Below are 15609 nucleotides of genomic sequence, written 5' to 3' on the forward strand. Positions count from 1 at the left end.
TGTGCTCAAAATGCAGCGCATGGAGCGATGGAGCTGTGCTCAACATGGAGCGATGGAGCTGTGCTCAACATGGAGCGATGGACCTGTGCTCACGTGCAAAATGCACAGATGGAGCCCCGGGGAACAGCCAGAGAAGAAGGTGCTGCCAGGAGGCCAACAAGAAAGGAGCACAAATTGTGAAAATGCAGACCTGGCGCTGCACTCCCCTGGAACAGAGGGACTAAAACTGCCCCAAGAGACACTATCGGCCCCAAGTGGTCTCTGAGCGACAATGACCGCCTTCCTAGACAACTGAGATGGAGCAGCAGTCAATGTAGAGAAAGAACTCCCACCAAAAGGGAGGTAAGCACCACAGATCTGGAATCCTCAGATCACAGGGAGCAAAAGGCAGCCATAAGTCAGTGAGGAAGAAACAACTCTTGCCAGGCCAGGAACAAAGAGGAAGCTGGCCACTAACACCAAACCGAGGAAAAACCAGCTAAGGGAGAATCAAGCTCCAGACCCAGAACAGAGCCACTTCCCTGAAGAAAAGTAGAGAAAAGCTCAGAGCTGAGGCGATAATCCAGATGCACAGCAATAGATCTCGGCAGGAAAGAACTGCGCCCCTTGCAGAAAAAGGAATGAGTGCCAAATGTAACAGGAGAGAGGCGCCTGAGACTAGAAAAGGCAAAATCCGCCTGTGCCAGGCTAAAATTTCCACCCAAAAGCAAGGGAAAGCTGTGGCAAACTTGTCCTAAAAAGGCACATTCCTGTAAAGAGACACTGAACTGAGTCCAAGCAAAAGACTGGCAAGAATGGCGCTCCTGAGGGTACTCAGAAGAGGGATATGAGCTGGCAGTTGCACACTAAGGGCAACACAGATCCCCGCAAGAAGGAAAGTACACCGCAGACAAACCAAAGCAGACAGGAGGGACCCACGGGGACAAGAGAACCAGAACCTTCCTAAGGAAGGGAGGAAAAACTGCTGCCAAAACAAGAATCAAATAGCAGGGGCGTCTCAAGCAAGATGCCTGAAGCTGCATAGTTTGGACTGACCAACAGCTGCGTAAGGCTGACAGGAAAGAAAAAATAGCCCTGGACTAAAAAGACCAAGCCTGCAGCCAAACGGAGCCAGCGAGAGACTTCCCCCAGTCTGGAAACGGCAGACTAAGACCTCCAAACCGTAAAGGGGCTGCCCTCTGAACCAGCTGCCATCTAGGACCGTGAAGAGGAGAAAAACAACCGAGTTTCGTGATCCAGACACAAGCTGTGCCCCACAAAAAAAAAAAAAATCGAAGCAACTGGTACCAGCTCAGAAAGGTCAAAGATCAGAATCAGATGCCGGCCACTGAAATTCAAAGAAACTAGAAAACGTTGCCAAAGGCGTGAAAGAGCAAAAACACCGCAAGGGAACAAAATGGCCCAACAAAACCGGAGAAAGGTTACGGTTATAGTTTTTGGTGTAAAAGTTTCCAGAAAAGAGGTGGAAGAGGGTAATCACAGAATATGATTTCAAGAAATTGCAAGAAGCAGGCTCCCAGGAAGTTGCAAAACCCGATCAGTTCACACTGAACAAAACATCACAACTGTTGAACAACCAGGCAGTGAAGGGGCATTGTTTAGGTGAGATAGCCAGTATGAGTGTAGAATGATATCCCCCAAATTTTACTGAAATTGGTCAAGTTTCGACAGTTATGCAGAAAACAAGCTTTGCATAGTTTTTTTTAAATATAAATTATAACTGCATAATTGAAACAGTAGTAAAACAAATCAGAGAAAATATTTCTTCACTCAATGTGTAATTAAACTCTGGAATTCACTGCCAAAGAATGTGGTCAAAGCAGTTAGCTTAACAGGGTTTAAAAAAAAGTTTGAATAGTTTCTTAGAAGTCCATAAGCCATTATTAAGATGGACTTTTTAGAGATAGACTGCCTGCAGACAACAGCTCTGTCCCTGAGTTTAGGTTTTTGCCTCCCTTCCTCCACAATTTCAAACTTAGTGGGTGTGACTACTTTCTCTACTGGGGAGAGCAGCCTCAAAGCTAACAGCTTTTTTTTTTAGAGAATCTACCTTTTAGAGATAGACTGCCTGCAGACAACACCTCTTCCAATTACATCTTTTCCTACTACATCACCTTCCCCCAGAAGCCCAGCATACCAGTTTCACCCATTCCAACGTTTCAGCAATTCAATTCTGCATGACCATGGCCCCTGTATACACTCTCTTCTTGATGCTGTCCCTTCCCAAACTACTTCTTAACCCCAAAACACTTTACACTGCTGCTACACTTTACTCTCCCCTTATCCTCATCACCTCACCTTTCCCCTTAGCCCTCAACCTTCAACATTTCCTTCCTGCTGTAGACCCATCTCCATTCCTCCTATGCACATCCTGCCTTCATCGCCCTTCCTCCCCTACCCTTCTTCGTATTCTCTTACTCCTCCTGCTATCCGCAGGGGACATCAATCCCAATCCGGGTCCCCCACACCAATCCTCATCCCATCTATACAGACCACTCCGGAATGTCTCCAACCTCATTTCTATTCCCCTCCTCTCCCCCTCTTCCCTCCCCTTCTCGGGCACCCTATGGAATGCCCGATCTGTCTGCAACAAACTCTCCTTTACTCATGACCTCTTCATCTCCCGTTCTCTCCAACTCCTCACCCTAACTGAAACCTGGCTCCCTCCTGACGACTTTGCCTCTGTCGCTGCCCTATGCCATGGAGGCTACCTCTTTTCCCATACTCCTCGCCCAGTTGGCCGCGGAGGTGGCGCTGAGTTTCTACTTTCACCCTCTTGCAGATTTTAGCTCCTTCTCTTACCTCAGCCTCATTGCTTCTCATCCTTTGAAGTCCATTCCATCCGCTTATTCAACCCGCTGCCACTCCGAGTTGCAGTCATTTACCGACCCCCTGATAAGTCCCTTTCTTCTTTCCTCACTGACTTTGATGCGTGGCTCTCCATTTTTCTGGAACCTTCATCTCCGTCCCTCATTCTTGGCGACTTCAACATCCAAGCTAATGACCCATCTGATTTTTACGCTTCTCAATTTCTCACTCTGACATCCTCCTACAATCTGCAGCTGAGCTCCATCAGCTCTACTCACCAGAATGGTCACTGTCTTGATCTTGTCCTCTCCTCTATCTGCTTACCCTCCAGCTCTTCCTCTCTCCGACCACCATCTGATCACCTTCACACTTCATCACCCTCCCCCTCAGTCCCGCCCGATGCTTACCACTTCTTTCAGAAATTTCCAGGCTGTCAACCATCTTTCCCTTTCCGCATGTGTCTCTAATCTCCTCTCTTCCATCTTGTCCTCCAAGTCTGTCTCCTCCTACAATGCCACTCTTTCTTTTGCTCTGGATACCCTTGCACCCTCCACCAACCGTCCCATAAGGCGTACCAACCCTCAACCCTGGCTGACCCCTAGTATCCGATACCTACTGTCCTGTGCCCACTCTGCTGAACGCCTCTGGCTGAAATCTCGCACCCATGCCGATTTCATTCACTTCAAATTTATGCTGACCTCCTTCCAGTCCTCCCTTGGCCTCGCCAAGCAAGACTATTACACTCAACTAATTCTCTTGGCTCTAACCCTCGTTGCTACCTTGAACTCCCTCCTCAAAGTACCCTCAGCTCCTACCCCCCCCCCTCTCTCTCCTCAATCACTGGCTGATTACTTTCATGACAAGGTCCAGAAGATCAACCTTGGATTCTCTGCCAAACCGCCTCCTCTTCTTCCCTTAACCCACTCCCTTAATCACCCAACCAATGCCTCCTTCTCTTCCTTTCCTGATATCACCGAAGAGAAAATCGCACACCTTCTTTCCTCCTCGAAATGCACTACCTGTCCCCTCTGATCCCATTCCCACCAACGTACTTAACTCCATTTCTCCCACTATCACCCCCTCCTGTCACATCCTCAACCTCTCTCTTTCCACTGCAACTGTCCCTGATGCTTTCAAACATGCTGAGGTCACACCGCTCCTCAAAAAACCGTCATTGGAGCCTTCCTGTCCTTCCAACTACCATCCCATCTCCCTCTTACCCTTTTCTCTCCAAGTTACTTGAGCATGCTGTTCACAGCCGCTGCCTTGATTTTCTCTCCTCTCATGCCATCCTTGATCCGCTTCAATCCGGCTTTCGCCCTCTACATTCGACTGAAACAGCACTCACCAAAGTCTGTAATGATCTATTCCTCGCCAAGTCCAAAGGCCATTACTCCATCCTTATCCTGCTCGATCTATCCGCTGCTTTTGACACTGTCAATCATAGTCTTCTTCTTGCCACACTGTCCTCGTTTGGATTTCATGGCTCTGTTCTTTCCTGATTCTCCTCTTATCTCTCCCACCGTACCTTCAGAGTATATTCTGGTGGATCATCCTCCACCCCTGTCCCACTCTCAGTTGGAGTTCCTCAGGGATCTGTCCTTGGCCCCCTTCTTTTTTCCATTTACACTTCTTCCCTGGGCTCTCTGATCTCATCTCACGGTTTCCAGTACCATCTTTATGCCGACGACACTCAGCTCTACCTCTCCACACCTGACATTACTGCTGAAACCCAGGCCAAAGTTTCAGCCTGCTTGACCGACATAGCTGCCTGATGTCACACCGCCACCCGAAACTGAACATGGCCAAAACTGAGCTTATTGTCTTTCCCCCCAAGCCCACCTCGCCCCTCCCCCCATTCTCTATTTCAGTAGATGGCACCCTTATCCTCCCTGTCTCATCTGCTCGCAACCTAGGAGTAATCTTTGATTCCTTTTCCACTAACATCCAGCAGACGGCCAAAACCTGTCGCTTCCTTGCCTACAACATTAGCAAAATTCGCCCCTTCCTCTCTGAATACGCTACCAGAACCCTTATCCAAACCCTTGTCACCTCTCGCTTGCATTATTGCAATTTGCTTCTCACTGGTCTTCCGCTCAGCCATCTCTCTCCTCTCTAGTCTGTCCAAAATTCTGCCGCACAACTTATTTTCCGCCAAAATTGTTTTACCCACACTAGCCCACTCCTCAAGTCACTTCACTGGCTCCCTGTCCACTTCTGCATACAGTTCAAACTTCTCTTACTGACCTTTAAATGCATCCATTCTGCAGCCCCCCATTACCTCTCCTCTCTCCCTACATTCCTCCCCGTAATCTCCGCTTGCTGGACAAATCTCTCTTGTCACCCCCCTTCTCCTCCACTGCTAATTACAGGCTTCGCTACTTTTCCCTCGCGGCACCTTATGCCTGGAATGGACTTCCTGAGCCTGTACGCCTTGCTCCATCTCTATCTGTTTTCAAATCTATGCTGAAAACCCACCTTGTCACCACTGCTTTTGGCTCCTAACCACTACTCAATTCCCCTATCCTTGCTCCTTCTCACCCAGTACTTTCCTCGCCCTCAATTGTCTTGTCTGTATTTTTTTTTTAGATTGTAAGCTCTATCAAGCAGGGACTGTCTCTGTGTCAGGTGTTCAGCGCTGCGTGCGTCTGGTAGCGCTATACAAATGTTAATAATAATAATAATACTTAGGAAAATCCATTGCTTATTTCTAGGCCAAGCAGCATAAAATCTGTTTTACTCTGTGGGGATCTTGCCAGGTTTGCAGCAAGATGGGGGTTATGCAAGGTACTATACTGTGATAACTTGAAAGCCTTTACAGAGCACACTGTGGACATAAATTATCTGACTCTTCTTCCCCCTTTCCCTCTCTAACTTCCCCCCAACTGCACCTACCATACATGTACATGTACCTCATTCTACTACAATATCACTTTGTATTCATTCATACCATGTATTTGTTCAGACTGTGATCGGCTAACGCAGTTAACGGTTATATGTAAGCCACATTGAGTCTGCAAAAGGTGGGAAAATGTGGGATACAAATGTAACAAATAATAATAATAAAAACACTTATGACTGAGTAACATCTTCAATGAAAAGGCATCAACCGGACTTCTTTCATTGAGGATTGTGCTTTGTGTGGAGGATTCTAGTAAAGGATGGGGAATACAGTAAAAATCTGTTTAATGAGAACAGTGGGGGAAGGGCATCTGTCATTTGAAGAGGTTTCTCAAAGTTCTTAATGCAGAGGCTGTAGTACATTCCAGGCTACCAATCTTCACTTATGCTGGTTGGCTATGGCCATTACCCCAAAGTTTTCTTACTGGACGAAGTCTTACACTACCAGAGCAGACAGTGCTCTCAGCAGTCTCTTATATCAACTTCCAACAGGTTGTGTGTTGATGAAACACTGAAAATAGTCAGAAAACTACTAGATGAAATTTAGGCTGATGGTACAAGGAAAACATGCTCAATTTTAGGTCTGCCCACTGGAGCACATCCATATTCCCAAGTGGGCGATTGAGAGCTCACCAATGAAGTCAAATTGCCGAGACAATTTGATTTCAAGATAGGAAATCACTGAACTATTGCACAGATGGGTCCATAAACCTCTAATCTTGTTCTTTAAGGCTGCTTTTGGAGGCTAAGTTAAAATGACGCAGTTGGGAAATAGTTAATTAGGAGGAATCCTTACTGGAGTTCCTTGGAAGAGGTGGGGTAAGAGATGCATGTAAATGAATACACTAGAATTGATCATTATACCTTTAAAACTTATCAGAAAGTACAGAGGCAGCTGGGAAAATACTAGGGATGGGAAGTATTCTACATCGATGTAACTAGTCGCAAGTTCTTTGCTTTCCTCCATAAAATGAAGATACATACCTGTAGCAGGTATTCTCCGAGGACAGCAGGCTCTTATATGTGGTCGTCCCTCTGCGACGGCCCCAGGAGACCGGAACTTTATAGATAAACCTAGAAGTATGAAGAATGCTCCGTCGCGCGGGCCCAACTGCACCGCGCATGCGCGAGTGGCTTCCCGCCAGCCACACGAGCGTGACCTAACTAGTTAAATAAAAAGCACAACAAGGTAAGTGAAAAACACTGCTGTCCTTGGAGAATACCTGCTACAGGTATGTATCTTCATTTTCTCCGAGGACAAGCAGGCTCTAATATTCTTACATGTGGGGTATCTCTAGCGCCCAGGCTCACTCAAAACAAAAAACATTGGTCAATTGGGCCTTGCAGCGGCGAGGACATAACTGAGATTGACCTGAAAAGAAACACAACTGAGAGTGTAGCCTGGAACAGAACATAAATGGGCCTAGGAGGGTGGAGTTGGATTCTAAACCCCAAACAGGTTCTGCAGCACTGACTGCCCAAACCGACTGTTGCGTCGGGTATCCTGCTGAAGGCAGTAGTGAGGTGTGAATGTGTGGACTGATGACCACGTTGCAGCCTTGCAAATCTCTTCAATGGAGGCTGACTTTAAGTGAGCCACTGACGCAGCCATGGCTCTGACATTGTGAGCCGTGACATGGCCCTCCAGTCAGCCCAGCTTGGGCATAAGTGAAGGAAATGCAATCTGCTAGCCAATTGGAGATGGTGCGTTTTCCAATGGCAACACCCATCCTGTTGGGATTGAAAGAAACAAACAGCTGGGCCAAGTGACGATAGGGCTTTGTTCTCTCCACGTAAAAGGCCAATGCTCTCTTACAGTCCAAGGTGTGCAACTTGTCTTCACCAGGGTGGGTGTGAGGACAGGGAAAAAATGTTGGCAAGCCAATTGTCTGGTTCAGATGGAACTCCGACACCACCTTCGACAAAAACTTAGGGTGGGTGTGGAGGACTACTCTGTTATGGTGAAATTTGATGTAAGGTGCATGCACTACTAGGGCTTGGAGCTCACTGACTCTACAAGCTGAAGTAACAGCCACCAAGAAAATGACCTTCCAGGTCAAGTACTTTAGATGGCAGGAACTCAGTGGCTCAAAAGGAGCTCATCAGCTGGGTGAGAACGACGTTGAGATCCCATGACACTGGTGGAGGTTTGACAGGGAGCTTTGACAAAAACAAACCTCTCATGAAGCGAACAACTAAAGGCTGTCCAGAGATAGGCTTACCCTCTATACGGCAAGCACTAATCGCACTAAGGTGAACTCTTACGGAGTTGGTCCTGAGACCAGATTCTGACAAGTGTAGAAGGTATTCAAGCAGGGTCTGTGTAGGACAAGAAAAGGGATCTAGGGCCTTGCTGTCACAGCAGACGGCAAACCTCCTCCATTTAAAAGAATAACACTTTTTTGTGGAATCTTTCCTGGAAGCAAGCAAGACTCTGGAAACACCCTCTGAAAGGCCTAAGGAGGCAACTTCTAAGTTCTCAACATCCAGGCCATGAGAGCCAGAGACTGGAGGTTGGGATGTAGAAGCGACCCCACGTTTTGAGTGATGAGGGTCAGAAAACACTCCAATCTCCACGGTTCTTCGGAGGACAACTCCAGAAGAAGAGGAAACCAGATCTGATGGGGCCAGAAAGGCGCAATCAGAATAATGGTCCCGTGGTCTTGCCTGAGTTTCAGCAGAGTTTTCCCTACTAGAGGTATGGGAGGATACGCATACAGAAGGCCTGTCCTCCAATGTAGTAGAAAGGCACCTGACGCTAGTCTGTGGTGGGCCTGAAACCTGGAACAGAACTGAGGGAATTTGTGATTGGTCTGAGTGGCAAAAAGATCCACCGAGGGGGTGCCCCAAACTCTGAAGATCTTGCGGACAATGTCCATGTTCAGTGACCACTCGTGAGGTTACATTATCCTGCTCAGTCTGTCGGCTAAACTGTTGTTTAGGCCTGCCAGATATGTGGCCTGGAGAAACATGCTGTGGTGGAGAGCCCAAAGCCACATCTTGACGGCTTCCTGACACAGAGGGCGAGATCCATGCCCCCCTGCTTGTTGGTGTAATACATGGCAACCTGATTGTCTGAATAAGAATAATTTGGACGGACAGCCGATCTCTGAAAGCCTTGAGAGCATTCCAGATCGCTCATAATTCCAGGACTATGATCTGAAGATGCTTCTCCTGAAAGGACCAAGCTCCTTGAGTGTGAAGCCCATCTACACGAGCTCACCACCCTAGGAGGGATGCATCCGTGGTCAGCACTTTTTGTGGCTGAGGAATTTGGAATGGAAGTCCCAAGGTCAGATTGGATCGAATGGTCCACCACTGAAAGGAACTGCAAAAGACGGTGGAGAGATGGATGACATGCTCTAGATCCTCTATAGCCTGGCACCACTGGGAAGCTAGGGTCCCATTGAGCTGATCTCATATGTAGGCGTGCCATGGGAGTCACATGAACCGTGGAGGCCGTGTCCTAAAAGTCTCAACATCTGCCGAGCTGTGATCCGTTGAGACGCCCGAGCCAAGGACACTAGGGCCAGAAGATTGTCTGCCCTTGCCTGGGGAAGATAAGCTCGAGACATCCATGTGTCCAACAGAGCTCCGATGAATTCCAATTTTTGCACTGGGACAAGATGGGACTTGGATAATTTATTACAAACCCCAGTAGCTCCAGCAGTTGAATAGTCAACTGCATGGACCATAGCGCCCCTGCCTCCGAAGTGTTCTTCACCAGCCAATCATTGAGATAAGGGAACACATGCACTCCCAGTCTGCGTAGTGATGCTGCGACAACTGCCAAGCACTTTGTGAAGACCCTGGGTGCAGATGCTAGGCCAAAGGGCAGTACACAGTACTGAAAGTGCTGAGTTCCCAGTCGGAATCAAAGATACTTCCTGTGAGCTGGGAGTATCGAGATGTGAGTATAGGCATCCTTTAAGTCCAGAGAACATAGCCAATCTTTTTCCTGAATCACAGGTAGAAGGGTGCCTAGGAAAACAATCCTGAACTTTTCTCGGACTAAGAATTTGTTCAGGGCCCTTAGGTCTAGGATGGGACGCATCCCCCGTTTTCTTTTGCACAAGGAAGTACCTGGAATAGAATCCCAGCCCTTCGTCCCCTGGTGGAACGGGTTCGACCGCATTGGCCTTTAGAAGGGCGGAGAGTTCCTCTGCAAGTACCTGCTTGTGCTGGGAGCTGTTGAGCTCCGGGTGGGCAATTTGGAGGCTTGGATGCCAGATTGAGTGTGTATCCTAACCGGACTGTTTGAAGAACCCACCTGTCGGAGGTTATAAAAGGCCACCTTTGGTGAAAAAATTTTTACCTCCCCCCCGACATGCAAGTCGCCCGGTATGGACACTTTTACTGAGCCTATGCTGAACTGGAGCCAGTCAAAAGCCTGTCCCCTGCTTTTCCTGGGGAGCCCTAGGAGCTTTAGACGCATGGCGTTGATGAGAACGCGCATGCTGTGGCTGAGCCTGAACCGGCTGCCAAGAGGCAGGAGTGTACCTACACCTATTATAGGAATAGGGAGCACTCCACCTCCCTCCAAAAAAAACCTCCTGGATGAGGAGGCAGTAGCAGAAGATGTCCGGCGGGAGACAGAATCCATGGCATCATGATGTTTTTTTTCACCTGATCAACCATATCCTCTACTTTCTCTCCAAAGAGATTATCCCCCCGGCAAGGAACATCCGCCATTCGCTGCTGGGTCTTCTGATTCAGGTCAGAGACACGCAGCCATGAGAGTCTGTGCATCACTATACCTTGAGCAGCTACTCGGGATGCTACATCAAAAGTGTTGTAAGACCCCCTGGCCAGGAATTTGCGACATGCCTTCTGCTGCCTGACCACCTCGTGATAAGGTTCAGCAAAGCTCCGGAGGAAGTGCTTCAACTAAACTGGACAGTTGCCTCACCGAGTTTCATAAGTGAATACTCGTGTAAAGCTGGTATGTTTGGATCTTGGCGGCGAGCATTGCAGCCTGATACGTTTGCCTCCCAAAAGAATCCAATGTCCTAGACTCTCTGCCTGGGGGTACCGAGGCATAGTCTCTAGTACTCTTGGCTCTTCTGAGAGCAGAGCCCACCACCATGGAATTGTGAGGAAGTTGGCCCTTCACTATTATAGGCTCTCCATGGACTCTGTCTTCTTGGGGACCACTGGATTAGAGAGAGGGTAAGACCAATTCCGCATCATCACTTCCCTGAGTGTAATGTGCAGGGGGGCCGTTGCAACCTCTGCAGGTGGAGAAGGATAATCTAGGACCTCGAGCATCTCAGCCCTGGGCTCATCCACAACCTCCATAGGGAATGGAATGTCCTTAGGCAGAGTAGGATCAGAGGGAAGCCCACAGGACTCTTCCTCCGAAAAATACCTGGGGTCTTCCTCTTCTCCCCATGAGCGCTCCTCTTCGGTATCGGACAGAAGCTCCCTAAGAGCAGTCCGAACCCGAGCCTGCCTCGACTTCGAGGATCGACGACCTCGTGGGGGATATCAAGAAGTCGACCCCTGCCCGGACTCCGGTGAAGCTTCCTCCACCGACATCGAGGGGGAGTCGACCCGGGTGGCAACCGGCTCCGGTACCGCAAGCGGCACCGAGGCCGGGGACCTCCTTATAGGCGATGGCACAGATGCCTCCTCTACAGTCGGTACGGGAGGTGCAAGTACCCCCGACACCGAAGCAGACTGACGAAGCAACCCTTCCAGAAGCGCTGGAAGAAGGGCTCAGATACGCTCATCGAGAGCTTCCATCGGAAAAGGCTGTGGGGCTGGTACAGGTGTCGGTGTAAGAATCTGTTTGGGCTTGAGAGCTGGTACCAGGCTGCCAGACGACCGACGCATTGGCACCTCTTGAATGGAAGGTGAGCGGTCCTCCTGGTGCCGACTCCCAGCTCGATGCAGTCCTTCGGCAGCCATTACCTGGTCTCTCGGTGTTGCTGCTTCCCTCGATGTCGACGACCTCGGTACCGATGTCGATGCCGATGTTGAAGTACCGGACCGATCAGAAAAAAGTCGTTCGCGCTAAGCCTCTCGAGCCACCTGGGTCCTTTCTTCATTAACTTGCACAGCCTATAGGCAGCTGGAAGATGATCGGGCCCAAGACAATGGAGGCACCACACGTGGGGGTCGGCACTCAAGATGGTCCCGGTTGCAGCGAGTACAGCGTTTGAAGCCGCTGGGAGTCTTTGATGACATGGGCGGGAAACTAGCGTCCACGAAATCAAAAGGCTCGATTGTGCCAATTAAAAAGGCATAAAATGGAAAAAGAACGCGGCCAAGCAGCCTAAAGGCGGCCGCAACGAAAAGAAACTTGAAAAATGGGAGAAAATCCTAAACAAATAAGGGAAAAACAACCTTTTTTTTTTTTTACTATGTTAATTAAATAAAAACAAAAAGAAGAAAGGCGCGATAAACACGAAAAAGCGAATCTCCTGGGGCAAAACAAGAGAGCAGTGATCGAGCACAACTCCCTCAAAGCATGGAGAAAAAAAAGAACTAGTTAGGTCACGCTCGCGTCGCGGGAAGCCACTTGGGCATGTGCGGTGCGTGCGGTGCATGCGGGCCCGCGCGACGGAGCATTCTTCAAACTTCTAGGTTTTTCTACAAAGTTACGATCTCCTGGGGCCGTCGCGGAGGACGACCACATGTAAGAATATTAGAGCCTGCTTGTCCTAGGAGAAAATGTATTGAAGCTGAGTTTTGGAACAAAGCAAAATTATAAATGTAATCTGACTGGACCTTGTGATTTGAACTTTAAAGAACAAGAGTTTCCACAAGTCAAAGCCTACCATCTATTTATGGGCAGACTTAGATTTTAATCTTCTGCCATAAGCCTTCCACTGCAATGATACAGATAAAAATGAGGGAAAACAAAATAAAACAGTAGTCACTCAATGGTATGCCAGTCAAATATACTTTGGAATATCTCCTTATGAATAGGCTCTGAATAAGCTAGAAGCTCAGGACTGTAAAACTAACTATAAATGAAAACTGAAATTAACTGAAATAGACAAGAAACAAAATGGCTGCACTGTTTATTACTACAATAAATTAAGACACTTTCAACCATGGCAGTAAATTAAAAAAAAATTCAGTCTTAAGGAAAATTATTTTTTTGTTACTCAAAAAATAACCATCCTTATTAAAAATCAAATATTCTTCTTTACTTTTTATATGGATAGAATCCATGTTATTATACATGCATTCCGAAACGTGCTTTACCAGTTCTTCAAGTCAATTATTTCAATTTGTCAGTAGCATAAATGCTCATATTTCTCTAACCTCCACTTTAACTGAGATCTACATGTCAAGTCAGAAACTGTACTACACATCTCACAAATGGAAAAAAATTCCCACCCACAAAACTGAGACAGAACTACATATACAGTTGTTGATGCCAGAACTTTTCACAAGAAAAATTGCATCAGTTAAATTCTGTGGAACAAATATCATTTCACATACAAAGGAGGAGGAAGAAAATTGTTAAAATCAAGACTTGGGGGGGGGGGGGGGGGGGGGAGGGGGGCTTTACAGCATACTTAAACCTATTTGTCAAGATTAATGTGTTTACAACATAATGCTACATCACATGCAAAATGACAAAGATGTTCATAAAAACTAAGAATGGCATTAAAAATATTCGAGTAACCATATTTATTGCATTTTTTTTAGATTGCATTTTAAAACAGTAAATTAATAGTGCACAATGGCTTCACTTTTACCTGCTGAAATATATAATTAAGGTGGGGAAACTTATGGCTGCAAAAAAATCTCCCCAAAATCTCCCAACAAAAATAAAATAAAAAAAAATCCCATAAGACATTATGAACAAGTGTAGACTTCCGTGCCTTCCAAGGAGCTATGTTCAATTCAACAGATTACCATCTCCAGGCTTTAAGATACTTGCATTAGTGGGGTCTGTGTACACTAAATCCATTTATTTTAAATTTAAGATTAAATGAAATAAAAATGCCCTGTACATTCCACTATCAACAGTGAGTACAACAGCAAAAATTATATTATACATTTTATACACGCTAAAACAGTTTTCTTACTTTTAAATGAAAAATGGAATAAACCTAATAAATGGAGCATGTAATCTGGAAGAACTCAAAATTGTAATGAGGACAACTCATGGTAATAACGTCCACGCCGAACCTCTTGAAGGCCTTCAGGTCATATCACTGGAGCAGTGAGTGCAGCTGACGAAGTGGAGCATGCTACAATTGTATTCTTGGGCCTTTGTAAGTTTTTACCAAAACTTGTTAAACTTCTGAAGCAGAGCAACACATACATGGGAACTTGTCAATTCACTTGGCCAGTTTCCTTTTCTAAATTCAACTTATACAATGAAAATGTGCTAAGCAACACTATAGAAACACATTTACGTCAACACTGAAGATCTGGGGAAATGAAATTCCAACAATTTTATTTTATTTTTTTAAAATGAGCTGCATTTCTAAATTTTTGTATTTTATTTGTCTGTTTTTGTACAGTGTTGACAACAAAATGCGGCACATTCCGTTTTCCCAAGAACCGTAAGGATGATTTCTACAGGGAGAACGCTGAAAAGCCTGAAGCTCGATCATCTGATGTTGAAAACCCTCAAAGGGAGTAAAACACTTGATCTGTGTGGTCTAGAACACGTACTGCAATTTAACAGGAGATGGTCGTCTTAATATTTAATTATTTAAAAGAACTTCCCAGTTCATGCGAAGAATATAGTCCAAGAGTAAATCAATTTGCCAAAACACATTACGCTACGTAAGTGTATACTTTGCGATCCTCAGGTGTTCGTGCCAAATATTCTCGCTCAATGAGTCCTTCAATACGTTTTTTAATAACAACTGGACTTGGTAAGAATCTGGCCTTCAGTTGCTGAGTTACCTATTATTCAAAAGAAAAAAAAAATAGCACCTTCAGTCTCTCTCAACTAGTTAAACTGAAGCAATATAATAAACCATGAAACTCACACAAGTTCAAGCAGAACACAATGTAACGATAGATGAGGGCCAATTGGCTCAACTCAACCTTTGCCCCCATCTACAGTATTCTGGCTGAGGATACTTCCTGGCTGTCAGCAGTAAAGTTTTGACAACATGAAGCCACAGCTTTCTACAACTGATATCACTTATTTCACAGTTCTACATTTACAATTTCTATCTGAAATACATTTTATAGTTTAACTTGGAAATTAACGCTCAGGATGTAGTAAAAGAAATTTGGTGGATTACCTCTGCTACTAGCACATTATGTTGCATTTTCTTTCTAGATTTCATTATCCGAACTATTGCAGCCTCAATTTCATGTTTTCTGTCGTCATCTACCTTCTGTCGTGTTTCTTTTCTTTCTGGGTCTGATTCTCCTTGTTTGGCAGCGACTGAAAAACAAGTGATATATATATATATTTTTTATTTTGGTCATGCGCACAAGTGTCATCATCTGAACATAAAACATTATGTTATAGTTGAGATAAACGTTATGCTATAGTTGAGAAAACGTTATGCTAAAGTTGAGATAAACTAAGAAACACAGTTGAGGATTAACCTTAAAAAATAATAATAAAACTTTATAGCCCGCTATATCTCAACAATCTAAGTAGGGAACATGAAATACATACATAATAAAATCCAACTTAACAAAAATGATTAATAACACAAAACAAACGTAAGTGATAATACAGACACACATAGGACTGTGAAAATAAGAAAATGTCATTAGGCCCTATCATATTGAAACTTTATCTTTCATCTAATGACTCATATGCACAAATAAATAAGTGGGTCTTTAAATCCTTTTTGAACGGAGTAATTTCTTGCACACAACGAAGTTCCCTAGGCAATACATTCCCTAACTTGGGGCCTTTAACATAGAATATAGAAGATCTATATTCTTCCAGGTAAATGT

The 15609-nt window shown here is 45.8% G+C and overlaps 1 protein-coding gene and 1 long non-coding RNA gene across 2 annotated transcripts in view; both read right to left on the reverse strand.

Annotated features, from left to right (window-relative positions):
• Positions 1–8377: 8377 nt before the first annotated feature.
• On the reverse strand, positions 8378–12453 carry LOC115478534. The gene is made up of 3 exons (XR_003943539.1): positions 12442–12453; positions 11623–11629; positions 8378–8501 (listed from the first exon to the last, which is right to left on the reverse strand). It is a non-coding gene; the product is annotated as an uncharacterized LOC115478534 (long non-coding RNA).
• An 884-nt stretch (positions 12454–13337) lies between these two features.
• The window catches only part of CUL3 (cullin 3), a 230913-nt gene continuing 228641 nt past the window's right edge, over positions 13338–15609 (reverse strand). Inside the window, exons 15-16 of the mRNA XM_030215800.1 lie at positions 14937–15082; positions 13338–14589 (exon numbers count right to left, since the gene is read on the reverse strand). Of these exons, the coding sequence (XP_030071660.1) occupies positions 14458–14589; positions 14937–15082 (278 nt within the window). The 3' untranslated portion in view covers positions 13338–14457. The remainder of the gene's footprint in view (positions 14590–14936; positions 15083–15609) is intronic.

The sequence above is a fragment of the Microcaecilia unicolor genome, chromosome 10, assembly GCF_901765095.1.
Source record: "Microcaecilia unicolor chromosome 10, aMicUni1.1, whole genome shotgun sequence".
Classification (NCBI taxonomy): Eukaryota; Metazoa; Chordata; class Amphibia; order Gymnophiona; family Siphonopidae; genus Microcaecilia; species Microcaecilia unicolor.